Below are 15,916 nucleotides of genomic sequence, written 5' to 3'. Positions count from 1 at the left end.
TAATGCCCCGGCTGGTTCAACCCCAGGTCCCCACGTTCAGTGACGGCTCAACTTCACACAAAAACAACAAAAACATCAACATCAAAATCAATAACACACACACACACCCTGAACCTTCGTCGGAAAGACGGGACACTGAGGTCATAGACCTCACTAACCTTACACAGACACAAAGCACACCCTTGGGTTCCTCTCAGCGTTCAGACGACCACCCCAGCGAAACAGACGCCATGAGCGTCTTTCCTGAATAGTGGGATGGTAATATGAACAACTGATGGACGGTTCCCAAAACGCAACGCAATATCTATCTATCTATCTATCTTTTGCCAGACGTCTCAATCCCGTTCCGGGTGGCCACAAACAAATCGCCTCCACGGTGCCCTGTCCCTTGCCATTGCACTGCCCTGCTCCCAACTCACACCCTCCTCTCTCATATACCTCTCCACCCCATCCCTCCATCTCATCCTCGGCCTCCCCCTTCCTCTCCCACCCCTCCACCTCACTCACATACACTCTCTTCGTCAGTCTTTCACCCTCCATCCTCTCCACATGCCCAAACCACCTAAGTGTGTTCCTCATAATGCTTCCTATCACATGCACATCCACACCACAATGCTCCTTTATATCCTCATTTGTCAGCCTGTCTCTCCATGTGACTCCAAAAGCTCCTCTTAAATAACTCATTTCCACTACTGTCACTCTTGACTTGTGTCCTTCCAGCAACGTCCAAGCTTCACTTCCATACGTTAGAGTTGGTATCACAATACTGTCATGTAGTAACTTTTTCACTTCCATGCTCACTTCCCTGTTTCTTATCACTGCTTTCAAGGAACCAGCAACCTTTCTTCCCTGCTGTACCCTTTCAAGCACTTCACCCTCCAAACCTCCATCTTTACTCATCACACTACCCAAGTATTTAAACGTACTCACATTTTCTAATTCCTCACCATCCAACCTCACTGTACACTCACTGACTTCACCTCTCTCAAAGACCATCACTTTACTCTTCCCTACGTTCACCTTTAGACTCCGTTTCTTACACACTCTCCCAAACTCATCCACCAAGCCTTGCAGCTCCCCTTCGTCTGCACTCAACAACACAGTATCATCTGCAAACAACAGTACAGGGAGTTTCCAAACACTACTTTCTCTCACCAGGGCCACTCCAACATCCACTACCCTACCTTGTACCTCTTTTATTACCCCATCCATGTACAGATTGAACAACCATGGAGACATGACACATCCCTGTTTCAACCCAACCTTCAATGAGAAAAATTCACCCAGTTCACCATCCACACGCACTGCACCCATAGCACCATCATACATACAGTACTCTTCACAGCATTCAACAACTTCCCATCTACTCTATATATTCTGAATACTATCCTCAATCCTTGTTTATCCACCCTGTCATATGCTTTCTCCAAATCCATGAAAGCTGCATACAACTTCTTTCTCTTCTCTAGAAACTTTTCCACTAAATATCTAAGAATTAATATCTGATCTACACAATCTCTTCCCTTCTTAAATTAAAGCTTCTCTGTTCTTCTCCAACTAATTCCTCTGTTCTTTCTCTAACTCTGTCAATAAGTATCCTACCATACACTTTTCCTATTATACTAAGAAGATAAATGCCCCTGTGATTACCACACACTTCTTTTTCCCCTTTTCCTTTGTACAAGGGAATAATTATACCTGACTTCCAATCCTCCTGGACTCTACCTTCCTCCAAGGCCAATCTGCACATCTTCCACATCCATTCTACTATTATCTCTCCCCCATGCTTCAGCATTTCACCACACACTTCATCAATTCCTGGGGCTTTTCCCAATTTAACTTTCTTCATTGGTTCCACAACTTCTATCCTACTGATTTCTTCCTATCTTCTCACCTCCTTCCTTCTCCCAGCCATTCCCCAGGCACTTATACTCACATTACTTCCATCCCCTGTGTTCAACAAATCCTTAAAGTGTTCTCTCCATCTGCTTACTTTTTCTCCCTTCTCTACTAGTAATCTACCATTTTTATCTTTCATTCCCCTGCTAACTTCACTTCCACCCTGTCTTGCTTTCTTCACCTCTTTCCAGAACATTTTCGTACAGTCCCTCCACTTTACACTCAAATTCCTTCCAAATTCCACATCCACTCTCTTCTTACTCTCTCTTACTAATCTTTTCACCTCTCTCTTTCTTTCTACATATAACTCTCTCTTCCGCCTCTTAACTTCTTCCACGCCCCTATTTCTCATCCTTTCATTGTATGCTTTCTTCTTTTGTGCCACAGCCTGTCTCACCTCTTCATTCCACCACGCTGTTCCTTGCACCCCCCTCCGTCTTCTCTTCATCCCACACACCACATCACTTGCTGCACATATTTCGTCTGTGAATATCCTGCACACACCTTCCATGTCCCCCATCTGCTCCAATTCATATTTGCCCAATCGTTCCTCCACTTCTCTCTTATATTCTGCCTTTTTCTCATTCTCTTGTAACCTTTCCACTCTCCTTGCAAATACTCCTTCATCCCGTCCTTCCCTTCTTCTGTTTCTCCATCTTATTTGGATCTTGATTCTGGCCACCACCAAGTAGTGGTCTGAAAGTCCACTCCCCCAACCTCTATAAGCTCTTGCATCCATTACACATCTTCGCATGCTTTCATCCACACACACATAATTGATCATTGCCTTCCTTTCATTCAGTTCACCACCCACCCTTCTCATCACTCGCCATGTATACCTGCGGATCATTTTATGCCTGAAGAGGGTATTGGCTATCACCAACCCCCTCCCAGCACAAGTGTCCACTAACGCACTGCCATTCTCATCTATCTCAGCAGGCACATCCCATTCACCAACTATTCCATCCACCTTCACATTCCCTGCTTTACCATTCATGTCACCGATCAAAAACACTCTATCATTCCTTCCAAACTTTTCCATGCACACTTGTACATTTGTCCAGAATTCTTCTCTCACTCTGCTTGCACGATCTTGCGTTGGTGCATACAGGCACACAATCGCCCACATGTGTATTCCAACTTTCAATCTTACCCACACAATCCTTTACCCAACTGATCCATACTCTCTCTTATGTTCTTCTTCCATCTTTTACTGACAACTATACACACTCATTCTTTTGCCCTCTCATTCTCACCTACTCCTGCACATATACCCCATCCATACTTCCATTCTTTCACACTCTCACCTTTACATTTAGTTTCAGTTACTCCACACACATCAACTTTCGCACCCTCAAGCACCTAGACAATCTCTCTCTCTTTCACCTCATCATTCACACCCCTTACATTCCATGTTGCGATTACCATGCCCTTTGTCCGGTCCTTGGTCGTCATCTTTTGGTCAGTCCTTGTCCGAGGCTTCTTGTTCGTCTTTTTAGTTAGTTCCTTTCTTGGGAGGGGCACTAACCCTCCGCCAACCCTTTTAGTCGTCTTGTACAAGCAGGGATACTGGGGGAGTATTCTTGAGAACCCCCCCCCCCGACCCCAATGTATTCGAGTCCACTCAAAGCATGGACTAAATTGTGTCTGACATATATCGAGGAGGGGTAATATTTATAGGATGGAGTGTATTTCTTGTCATTTTTGTGCCATGGAAAAAAAAAAAAAAAGGAGTGTGAGTAGTTCATTAAGTGCAGTAAGCTGGGTAGGTGGTAAGTAGTTTTAAGGTCTAGAAAGTAATTTTTTTATATGTTAAGTGCAGAGTGTTGGTAAGTTGCTTTTTAAAGGTCTAGAAAATAATTTTTTTATATGTTAAGTTCAGAGAGTTGGGTAGGTTGGTAATAAGTTGCTTTTTAACCCTAGACAGGTAATGTGGGGTCTCAGAGACCCCAGTCCCCGAAATTTAATTTTAAAAAATATGAGCATAAGGTCTACAGATCTGTCCGTCTCATTACCTTCCTGCCTAGTGATGCTCCTCATGGGGATGATGGGGTCATAGCTGTACCTGGCTCTGATTTTGCTCTATAGAGCCATTGGGGTATGTTAGACCCCAGATTACCTATAATGTAACCTCAGTTGAGCCCTCTTGTAATTTTTTTTAATTTCAATTTGCTGTCTTTGTCCTTTTGTATACAGAAGGTCCCAACATCAGTCTACTGCAGACCACCCAAGGAATCATGATATTACTTTTCAATTTTGCAAGATTTAAATTAAAATTTTTATACCTAAAATTTAACAATTTTTGTATAAACTTTAAAGAAATATATATTTTTTCGACTAAACTTCATTTTTTCTGGCCCTATTTACAGATAAGGGGTTGAATTATTTGTGTATTGAAGCATTTTGAAATATCTCAAACGGAAGTATTTTTTTTTATTTTTTTTTCCTTGGGGTCTGTCAGACCCCACGTTACCTAATATAGTAACAAAATCAAGATTACATTACAAGGGTTAAGGTCTAGAAAGTAATTTTTTGTATGTCTATACTCTGTTCACTTTCAATAGGCCCCAGATCACAGTCTTGATGTCTGAAATGCAGTATTGCCTTAGGTTAACACTGAGCTACAAAACAATGCTGCAAAATGATGAAAATCATGGCCTAGTTAAAATGAATGGACTATAGGACGGTGTGAACTTATACCAGTATGTGTAATTTTCTCTTGTGTGCTGGATTTGTAATTTTAGATGGACCCCCCCTTGCAGTTATGGATAATTTGGTTAGCTATTTGTTAATTAAGTCTGCAATTTACAGTTTCTTTGTACCCTACAACATTTATTCACACGTAGGTATAATTTTTTAAGTTAATACTGTTGTACCATAAGCAATACGTTAGATAATTTTTTACTACAGAATGATGCAGATTTGTAACTAATAACTTTTCCTAGAGAGCTATAGTTTTTTAAGATAATAATGCTGCAGCATAGCCAGTAAGTAAATATTTATGTTAAATAGTTTTTTTTAATAGTAAGATGCAGATTTTTTTTTTTTTTTTTTTTTTTTGCTTCCTATCTACGTATAATTTTTTCACTTAAACATGTTGTTCTGTAAAAGTTATGTTAGATCACACGAATTAATGATACATTAAATAAAAACTAACTACAAAATCCAATGGAGTTTTCTTTCTTTTGTGTGCCTTTTTGTGGGCGCGGGTGGGGTAACAATTACCTCCTGGGCCTTTGTGTAGAACGGGGAGGGAGGGAGAAAAAAGATGGGTGGAAAAAAGGGTCCTGGGGGGGTATCTTTCTCTGTGTGGGGGGGCGGGAGGGTGGCGGGACGCCTGCATCTAATGTTACACAACCCGTCTGTGTGGTCTCTCTTTCTCTCTCCCTCTCTTTTTTCTCTCTCTCTCTCTCTCTCTCTCTCTCTCTCTCTCTCTCTCCACATTTAAGGTGTCTGGCCTCACTGTCACCACGAGTGAGGTAGGTTGGGTGGCGCGAGGCAGACGGGGCTGGTCGGCTAAAATGCTCGGGCGGCGCTGGGCAGCCAGAGTAATGAAACCGTTACAGGGAGGGGAGTGGGCTCTCTCTCTCTCTCTCCACAGTTAAGATGACAGGCTGGCTGGTTGGTTGGAGTGTCAACAAAACTCCACACATAACCCGTAAAATTAAACCATACATGACATTTTGAAATGGAACAAATATGTTACAAGGACCACGCCTGATTTTTTTTCTTTTTTTCTACCAATAGGGATAAACATGCTCTGAGTTCAAACACCAGGGGGATTAACACCATCTCTCTCTCTCTCTCTCTCTCTCTCTCTACAAACCGAACCTCAGTTTTACAAAGTGAGGAATGAAATAACATGTTTCAAGCTATATTTACCAAACATGATGCAATAACTGGGGAAGGGGGGAAGGGATGATGCAACAATACCTTGGGGAGGGGAGGGGGGGGAAGCTACGTGTACAAACACGATTTAACATGTTTTCAACCTGGGATTACCAACATGATACAATAACTTGGGAAGGGAAGGTGATGCAACAGTACCTTGGGGAGGGCGGGGGGGGGGGACACGTGTACAAACACGATATAACATGTTCTTGGTGGGTTGGGGGCAGATGCAACAATACCTTGGGGGGGGGAGGTCACGTGTACAAACAGGATATAACATGTTCTTGGTGGGGTGGGGGTGCAACAATACCCCGGGGGGGGGGTCTCATGTACAAACAGGATATAACATGTTCTTGGTGGGGTGGGGGGTGCAACAATACCTTGGGGAGGGAGCTATGTGTACAAACACGAAGTAACATGTTCTTTCATCCTGGATTACCAAACATGATGCAATAACTGGGGAAGGGGGGAAGGGGGGATACGATCCGGCTGTTGGTTCAAGGTCATGTCAAGGTCATTAGGTACAAAAAGGTCAATGACCTCTATGGTCCCTAACACCTGCTGCCCCATCACCTGCCATGCACCTTGTACCCAACGTACCCTAAAGGTCATCAGGTCTGAGGCACAGGTGTACCCAATGTACCCTCAAGGTCAAAGGTCAAGGTCATCAGGTCTGAGACACCTGTGTACCCAATGTACCCTAAAGGTCAAAGGTCAAGGTCATCAGGTCTGAGGAAAATTTACCCTACTAGCATCAATCAAAGCCAAGGGCCGAACACTGGATCTGCTGGCTCCAAACTTTCCCTGTCCCAGTCAAACTCCTCATTCAACAACCGGCTATAATGGTCTCTCCATGCATCTTTAATATCCCCACTGTTCATCACTACCCTTCCTTCATCATTCTTCACACACTGCTCACCTATAATAACCCGATTATCCCTCTTCACCTGATGTGCCACCTTCAATATTGTATTCTTCCTTTCCACACGATTTAGGTTATCAAGAAAAAGTCTCTGTGACTCAGACTTTGCCCTGTATACCTCTCTTCTAGCCCTAAGCTTGGCAGCCAAGTATTCCTCTTTGTTACCACCTTTCTTCCACTCCCAGAAAAACCTTCTTTTCTCTTTAACTTCAGCTTCAACACCCTCATCGCACCATTAAGTTACTTTATGTCTTGGGGGGGCCTCTTGTCGAACCGCATACTGCATCAGTAACTTTCAAGAGGTTGTTCTTGGGGGCTTTCTGCTGGTCATTAACGCCTCTGTCAACGGCTTCCTGTTCAGCCACGACTCCCCACATCTTGCTATAGATCTTTTCCACGTGACGTCACGAGTCTTGTGACTTTTGTGTACGGTGCCACAATGGACAACAAATTGTCGGATGTCTAGAGAGAACTGCAGAATCCACAATGATATTCCACTGTTGTGCCTTCGGTTGTAAGATAAGAAGAAGTGGGGTACACTTCTATCGGTTTCTAGCCAATGAGGAAAGGCGACAGAAGTGGATAGCTGCCATGAAGAGAGAGAATTGGCAGCCAACGGCCTACTGTAGCAAGCATTTCACATCAGGTGAGCCGATTATTTGTGAGTAGATACGGGCATACAGTATTTATCATTCTTAGCAGTTGCAGGGATCATGGGATATCCTAATTATGTTAATGTCACAGAGCACAAGACCCACATGGCCATGTGTGTGCGTGGGAAAAGAGGAGGGTCCATGTCACAGGCCTTGTTTTGTTATTATTCCAGAGTTTCACCCAAACGAAATCGGACATAGCAGTGGCGATCAAGAATGTTAGATGCATAAAACCGATTAAAATACAGGTTAGGTCACACAGTTTGGTTAGGTTAGGTAAGGAGGTTAGGTTAGCTTAGGTTAGGTTAAAGCTTATATTTAAATTTTTTCAATGTTTTTTAGTGTGATTCATTTGCAACTGATATTTGTGTCATGGTGGATCATTTTAACAATGGTGCAGTACAGAACATTGTTCAACACTTCAGTATAATGCTGTTTTATACCACTCTGGGACTGTATGCTAAACATTGTTTCAATTACAATTGAGGCATTATTACTAGTACTACTGTGTATAAGTTTCTCTTTTATTGAGAAATGAATGTTGCTCCACAGAAAGCAAAACTGTCAATACATGCTCCAATTAAATATACATTTTTCACTTAGTGCAAAAATATTTTAATTACAAATGAGAGGATAAATAATGTACTTAAATTAACAGCCCCCTATATTTATCTTTTACCAGGTTTGTAGCTACTAAGATTCTTTTGATAATGTATAATGTCTAGTTATTAAACTATATAGTAGAAGTCTTTTATACTGTGGTACTCATCAGCATTAAATAAATAACATTTAAATTTGTGCCAATGTTATGTTTCAGTTGTAAAGGTTAACTTCAACAGTAACATTGACAATTTTGGCATATACCATCAATTATGCATTTTATGTAAAACTTTTAAACATACAGTATATAGGTTGTGTGTATGTATCTAAGCGTATAATTACTGAAATTTTCAAGATAAGTAAATTTGGGGCAGATTTCCAGAATGTCACCAAACTCATCTTTAACCTTAAAATTTTCATTTTTTAAAATGTTTTATAGTGTGATTAATTTGAATCTGATTATTCACTCCTATCGGAAATTACTTTTTTCTCTCTCTCTTTCTCTCTTTTTTTTTTTTTTTAATACCAAACCAAGCAAACCAACCAACCTAACCTAACCTAAGTTAGGACCTAACATTAAGATGAGAGGATAACTGCAGGAGGAGCTAGACAGCTCCCACAAGAATGTAACCAATGTACCTAGCCTACAACAGTCCATGCAGGCCCATGCTAGGCAGCTCTCACAGGAGTGTGACTACTAGAACGGCAAATTATGCATGCTACCCAAACCTGTCATACATTTATTTAGCCTATGCTTGAAACTTTCTAAACAGGGGGTAGCAACTAGGGTACATCACTGGGAAACCTATTCCATTCATCAGCTACTCGATTCCCAGTCAGTGTATATAATCCTTCACCCCTTACCCCTTCGTCAATAATTTGTTGATTACCAATACGATTTAAATGTATCATATGTCAATTCCAGCTGCCTATATTGTACATATAAAATATAACAGGTCTATTTAACTTGAAGGATGCCCCGGTGAACTTTGACGGAGTGTTTACCAAACAGTGATAGAGAGCGCCATATCTGAGATCTGGTTTCAGTCCCTAGTTCTTGAAACTGGTGAATTTCTTCCTAGATATGGTGTAAGGATTCTAGCCCCAAACAATTTATCTTGTTCCTGTACAGATCTTGGTGGCGTAGATTCAGTTTTCTGCACATATATGACAGTTTCTTCTCTGACTGCCCTGTCTGGACAGCCTTTACTGCGAGGATTTTGCAGTATAATATCGAGTTGTAAACAAAACCGTATGATTTCTGTGACTTCACTCTTAAAGGTCTATAGAAAGTATCCCTTACTGTTTGGTTTTCCAGCTTCCATATTTTCCTCCTAGGAACATAAGTTCTCTTTTTCATCACTCGTTCTTTATCCAGAGGTGTCCTGACGACGTATAGATATGTTGCCATGTTTTGTCACGGTGACAACTGACAACGTATCAGACATGCATTTTGCAATTGCGAGGTCTGTCATTTGCACATTTTTCAAGTTTCACGAGTGATTTTTGGTAGACATATGTGGGAGACCTTCCTGTACCCAACGCCAGGTGGGGATAGTGCCTGGCCCCACCTGACCCCCCTCCCCCCTGCACGCCATTTTCTTGGCAACTCACCTGCTAGCAGTGACCTGGCCAGTAAAGACATGTCGCACCACGGTCTCTCCAATGACGAAGTTCAAGGCGAAAGTGATTCCCGAGGTGGACAAAGAAAGTAACAAGCCAGAGGAAGAAACAAGCAAAAGTGATGAGGCAGTAACGTTGTAAAGGAAGCTGCCATATGTTGATGTGTTTGGTGAGTGAACAATGCTTATTGCCTATATTATTGTGTGAAAACCAATATACTCTTGTACTACATATAAAGCCATACCAAATAAATATTTACATATAATGAGTGGTTTGGAATAGGTACCCCTCCCAAGAAAATGTCTTCTCTGGAGCCTGGCCTGAGAGAACAAGGTACCAAGGTAAGGGTATTTTTACCTGTATTAGTATTTCTAAACCCAACTGAGCACTTTCTCTCTGAATTTTCGATGTTTCTCATAAAAGGCGGAGGTTTTAGCTAAAAAAAAAAAAAAAAAATCGAAAATCTGCTGGGACTGGAGGAGGTCATTGGGGGTAAATTTGCCGGGATACAGTGGGTTAAGTATCATGTCACATATCAATAATTTGTACTGCTGCACGCACTTCTTGCTTCCTATAACTTTAACATCCCTCACTAACCTCCTATCAGCCCTCCTGACTAGAAAATTATCTGACTGCTATTTCCTCCAGACTCGTATGTAATCAACCAACTCTCTCTTTTCCTAAAATGTGTGTTGCATTGCATTTCTTCATGCCCACCACCATAATATAAGGTTAATCTCATGTTATAGTTCAGTACTGTAGATGGAGATAGAAATTTTAGACCAGTTTAGATCCACCTGGTGAACAAGCCTACACCATTTCTATCCTTAATGACCTAGAGCAGCTTGTACAGCACCCTACCCGTATCCCTGACCGCCTTGGAGAGAGCCCTAACAAACTTGATCTCTTCCTTACAACTAATCCTTCTGCTTACTCTGTTAATCTTTTCTCTCCGTTGGGCTCCTCCAATCACAACCTTATCACCTTAACCTGTCCTATCGCTCTGGTACGGCCTGCGGATCCTCCAAAAAAACGTCGTCTCTGGCACTTTGGAGCTGCGGATTGGGAGGCCCTCAGGAAGTACTTCTTTGATTTTCCTTGGAATGATTATTGCTTCCATGGCCGGGAGCCATCTGGGTGTGCTTTGCGCATTACGGAGGTTATTCTCTTGGGCATGGAAGCATACATTCCTTTCTTATATCCTTTGACTAATGCACAAAAGCCTTGGTTTAATCACGCTTGTTCTAATGCTGTCCGCAACAAGGAGAGGGCCTACAAAAGGTACCGGAGCCAACCCACCACTGAATCACATCTTTTATACATTTCTGCCCGGAATCAAGCTAAGTCTGTTCTTCGCTCTGCTAAAAATAATTTCATCCGTACAAAATGCTCTCAACTCTCTAACTCGAACTCTTCCCGCTCCTTCTGGCACCTTGCCAAAAACCTTTCTAACAATTTTACCTCATCATCCTTCCCTCCTCTTTTCTACTATGATGGCTATGTGGCTATTTCTTCTACTGATAAAGCAGATCTCTTCGCTCAGACTTTCTCCTCCAATTCCACCTTAGACGATTCCGGTGCTGTTCCTCCATCACTTCCCCCCTCTGACTTCCTCGTAGCTAACATTAAAATTTCTTCATCTGATATATTCTCTGCCGTTGCTGGCCTCAGTACTAATAAGGCATATGGGCCTGATGGAGTCCCTCCTGTTGTTCTCAAGAACTGTGCTTCTGTGCTTACACCATGCCTAGGCAAACTCTTTCGCCTTTGTCTGTCAACTTGTACCTTTCCTTCATGCTGGAAGTTTGCTCTCATTCAGCCAGTCCCAAAGAAAGGTGACCATTCCCAACCCTCTAACTATCGTCCAATTGCTTTAACATCCTGTATCTCAAAAGTTTTTGAGACTATTCTTAACAGAAAATTTTTAAAGCATCTTTCCTATTACAACCTTCTTTCTGATCGTCAGTATGGGTTCCGTCAGGGACACTCCACAGGTGATCTTTCACCTACCTTTCAGACTCCTGGTCATCCTCCTTTCAGGACTTTGGCGAAAGCTTTGCCATTGCACTTGACATCTCAAAGGGTTTCGATCGAGTCTGGCATAAATCTTTAATTTCCAAACTGCCCTCTTACGGTTTCTATCCTTCTATCTGTGCCTTCATCTCTAGCTTCCTTTCTGGCCGTTCAATAGCTGCTGTTCTAGATGGCTATCGTTCTTCTCCTACATCTATTAACAGTGGTGTTCCTCAGGGCTCTGTCCTATCACCAACTCTCTTCCTTTTATTCATCAATGACCTTCTACGCTGTACATCTAACCCTAGTTACCCATACGCTGATGACTCCACCCTTCACCTTTCCATTCGATTCCCACAACGTCCATCTCAGCAGTTACTTCAACAGGCAAGGGATGAAGCTATGGCACACCTAATGTCTGACTTGGCTCGTATCTCTGACTGGGGTAAAAATAATCTGGTTGTTTTTAATGCATCAAAGATTCAGTTTTTGCACCTATCAACCTGACAAAATCTTCCACAGGTATACCCACTTATGTTTAGTAATACTCAACTTAATCCTGCATCATCGTTGAACATGCTTGGGGTTTCATTTGCTCAGGACTTGTCTTGGAAAGATCATATTACATCTCTTGTAAAATCTGCTTCCAAGTGATTGGGTGTGCTAAGCCGACTCCATTCCTTCTTTACCCCTGCACAATTGTTGACTCTGTACAGGGGTTTTATCCGCCCCTGTGTGGAGTACAACTCTCATGTGTGGGGAGGCTCCCCACATACAGCTCTTCTCAATAGGGTGGAGACAAAGGCTCTTCGTCTCATTAACCTGCCCCATCTCGACCACTTTTCCACCACTGACTCCCCCCAATCCTGACCATTTTAGGAAAAATTTTTTTTTTGGCTCAAACCTTCGCTTTTGGTGAGAAAAATCGAAAATTCATAGAGAAATCGCTCACCTGAGGTTCAAAATACTCATTACAGGTAGGAGTACCTCCTTACCTTACTGGGTTTTCTATCAGGCTGGCACCAAAGAAAACGAGTTCTATGGGAGGATAACTATTTCACACCACTCATAAACGGTATTTATTTATTTATTTGGTACGAATTTATATGTAGTACAAGAGTATATTGGTTTTCAAGCAGTAATATAGGCATTATAAGCATTGTTTCACTCACTAATACCTGACCTTTTTTTGCCACATTACCTGATCATCATTTCTAACTGTTTCTTCCTCTAATGCTATGTAAAGTTTGTCCTCCACATTGTCATTGATTGGGGAATCACTCTGTCCCTGAATTTCATACCGTGGCATGACATGGCTTTACTGGCCAGGTCACTGATAACAGGTGAATTGCTGAGACAATGGCATGCAGGGGGGGGGAGGAGGTCATGCTGGGTAAGGCATTGTCCCTGCCTGGCATCTTGTTGAGGAAGGTGTCACGTGTATACGTACCAAAAATGACTCGCGAAAATTGAAAATTGTGCAAATTAGGGACCTTGCAATTTTTTCGCATTTATGTACGTCGACGGGATTGGCAGTGACAAAACGTGTGGATGCCGCGGGTTAACTCTCCCCCTCATACTGACTCCCTTCAGCCTCTGTCTCTTCGCCGCAGTGTTGTATCTTTATCTCTTTTCTATCGCTACTTCAATGGGCACGTAGCACCCGTCTAGCAGCAAACTCTCACCCCTTTTCTGTCCATCTCTCTAATGCAAGAGTTAACTGTTACTCCCAGTCCTTCATTTATGCAATAGGTCAACTCTGGAACTGTCTCCCTCTGTCTGTATTTCCTGCTTCCTATGATCTCCAGTCTTTCAAACACAGTGTGTCCAGGCATCTCGAAATGAATGGATCTTGAGTTTGGCTCTCTCTTGTATTTTGTTTTTCTCTTGGAAGGAACAGTTTTGCGGGTGCATTGCCTTTGGTTTCTTCTTCCTCACATTATATATATATATATATATATATATATATATATATATATATATATATAGCTTCAAAACAAGATTGATGTTGACTTTTTATGAAGCATCTTTGATGCCTCAGCTACAGAAACTATTGAAGAAAAAATATATAGTATATTTGGAGAAACTAGAAAAGGGGATATTTGGAGATTATTCTTGATTAGTTGACTAGAAAATGTTTTTACTTAGCTAACCTGTCTAGCGTTAGATACTGAAATATCGAGTAGTTCGTAAACTGTACATATGTGAAGTGTACTTTATATTACCAGTTAGTTTAATGTTATCCTTGCATGTGAAGGGAACTCCAAGCAGTGGGTGTGAGTCGGCCAGTGCCTCCCGCTCTTGTTTCGTCAGTGAGGCCAGCCGGTGGTCCACCTCCCTGGCCTCCTCCAGAGCGGCTGCAAAACGTTCGTCCACCAGGGCGTTGAGTGTGGCATTGACGGTCTGTATGCGGTGTATGTACGCACGCACTACGGACTCGGCACTCCTCTGTCAGATACCAAAACGTGCATGCATACAAGTTACTAAGATTCTGCTGTTAGCTACTTCAGTGCTGGGGGCTAACCTACAGTACTCCCAGGGTCAGAAGACAATAAAGGAAGTTTAGGGAACTTATGCACCTCTTGATATTCATGAGACTTTCCCCTAACAGTTAGGGAATCATATATATGCTACTGTGACAAGCTTAATTATATATGGCAGTGAAACTTGTGCACTAAAGGTGAAGGACGTGCATTTATGAAGATAGGGACAGCCAGATGGAAATATAGTTTCCCTGAGTGAGAGATGCAAATCCTGGAATTAAGAAGGAGCAGCTGAGAGATTGGCTGAGAACTGGGGGAATGGTGATCCAATGTGTTGGAAGAGATCGAGGTGACTTCAGGTAGTGGGGTGTTCGTAGGGAACCTCAACTTCAGTAGGAAGAGGACAACTTCTATTGTTTCACTTGCCCAGGTTACCCGAGCATATCGGTATTGCAATCCGTGCTTTCAAAGTTAGGAGAGATGAACATATGGGCCAGTCGAGCAGGACAAGCCGACGACTCAAGTCCCCTCCTCACTCAGCATTAAGAGACCATTGTGAATCTTGTGATATCATACTTAGAAAAGAGTATTTTAAAATACTGTTTTTACATCAAATAGTAACATAAGATTGTTTGAATCACTATATATTAAGACCCATAACCCATCTCTAACTATGCTATGATTGCAGTGCCTCTGTATGTTGCTTAAATTTGCCTTTGTACAGGTCCCCCCCCCCCCAAATTAAAAGCATTTTAGTGTTATATTTTTTTTTTACCTTCTGACAAAGTCAGAGGAGGGTACTGTTATCACTGGGATCAACTGATGTCTGTTCGTAGGGTTGAGCGGCAGGGCAGCTGGCCAGGTGTAGAGATTTCATTTCCCAGCCAGAACCCAGAAGGTATTCAGTATAGAGTCATGAAATGTCTCATAATTATTTGTCTTATAGTGAACTGGTGTCGTTTGATAAGTAGAATGCAGTATCTTAAGTAGTTTTTTTTTATAATGAAAAAGTAAAAAAAAAATAATAATTTCCGGACTAGGACTCAGAAACTAATACAGGTACAGGCTTCAAACTCTCCATGAATATGTTGTAAAATGTCACCTGGTGCCTTTTGGTACTTAGAATGCCATGAGATTATATAATGGTAAGAAATTCCAACAATACTAAAAACTTACTATTTTAATGCACTTTCCTGTTAAAATTTTGCAACTATTACACCAAGGAGGCAGAAATTGTACAGTCTATGATAAGTGATTGTTTGAATATCTAATTATGTATGAAAATTCATGACTGTACCTATTATGAAATCACAGAATATGGCTACCTAAGTGAAAAAAGCACGAGTCATAATTTCATCAAATCTGCTCATAAGTTCAGTATTATCAAGGAAAAACTACTGAAAATTTTAAGTTTTCATGTTTCTGTGTTATAAAGAAGAAGGGGGGGGGGTGAGGGCCGTTATGTGCTTGGTTAGGTGTGCAGAGAGGTGGAGGGGTATGTGCTTGGTTAGATGGAGGGTTGCAACAGCATAGCGTTGCCTGTGTTTTACTTCCACATTATTTGTGAAATGTGTTTTAGTCTTTATTCATACTGTTTAATATTATTCTTTTAAGATTACTGATGATGACATTTTAAATGTTGAAACGTCTGAAATAAAGATGCTGTTCATTTCAAAGCTCATTGTCCTCTTCCTACCCGAGATGGAGGTGGTTTGAGCGTGTGGAGGAAAGGAAGACTGAAATTTGGATGAACAGATCTATGTGTATGATTATGGACGGTAGAGCACCAAGAGTTAGACCTATAAAAACTTGGGATGGAATCCTACAACAGT

General features: G+C 41.8%; 1 protein-coding gene across 1 annotated transcript in view; it reads right to left on the bottom strand.

The window, feature by feature from the left end:
- LOC145401269 (fatty-acid amide hydrolase 2-A-like) overlaps nt 1-15,916 on the bottom strand; it is a 232,849-nt gene that overhangs the window by 118,547 nt on the left and 98,386 nt on the right. The window contains exon 5 of the mRNA XM_080273598.1: nt 13,827-14,049. Within this exon, the coding sequence (XP_080129724.1) occupies nt 13,827-14,049 (223 nt within the window). The remainder of the gene's footprint in view (nt 1-13,826; nt 14,050-15,916) is intronic.

The sequence above is a fragment of the Coenobita brevimanus genome, chromosome 55, assembly GCF_032717465.1.
Source record: "Coenobita brevimanus isolate Jiangsu-jjx chromosome 55, ASM3271746v2, whole genome shotgun sequence".
NCBI classification, from domain to species: Eukaryota; Metazoa; Arthropoda; class Malacostraca; order Decapoda; family Coenobitidae; genus Coenobita; species Coenobita brevimanus.
This window is presented reverse-complemented; position numbering and strand designations above follow the sequence as displayed.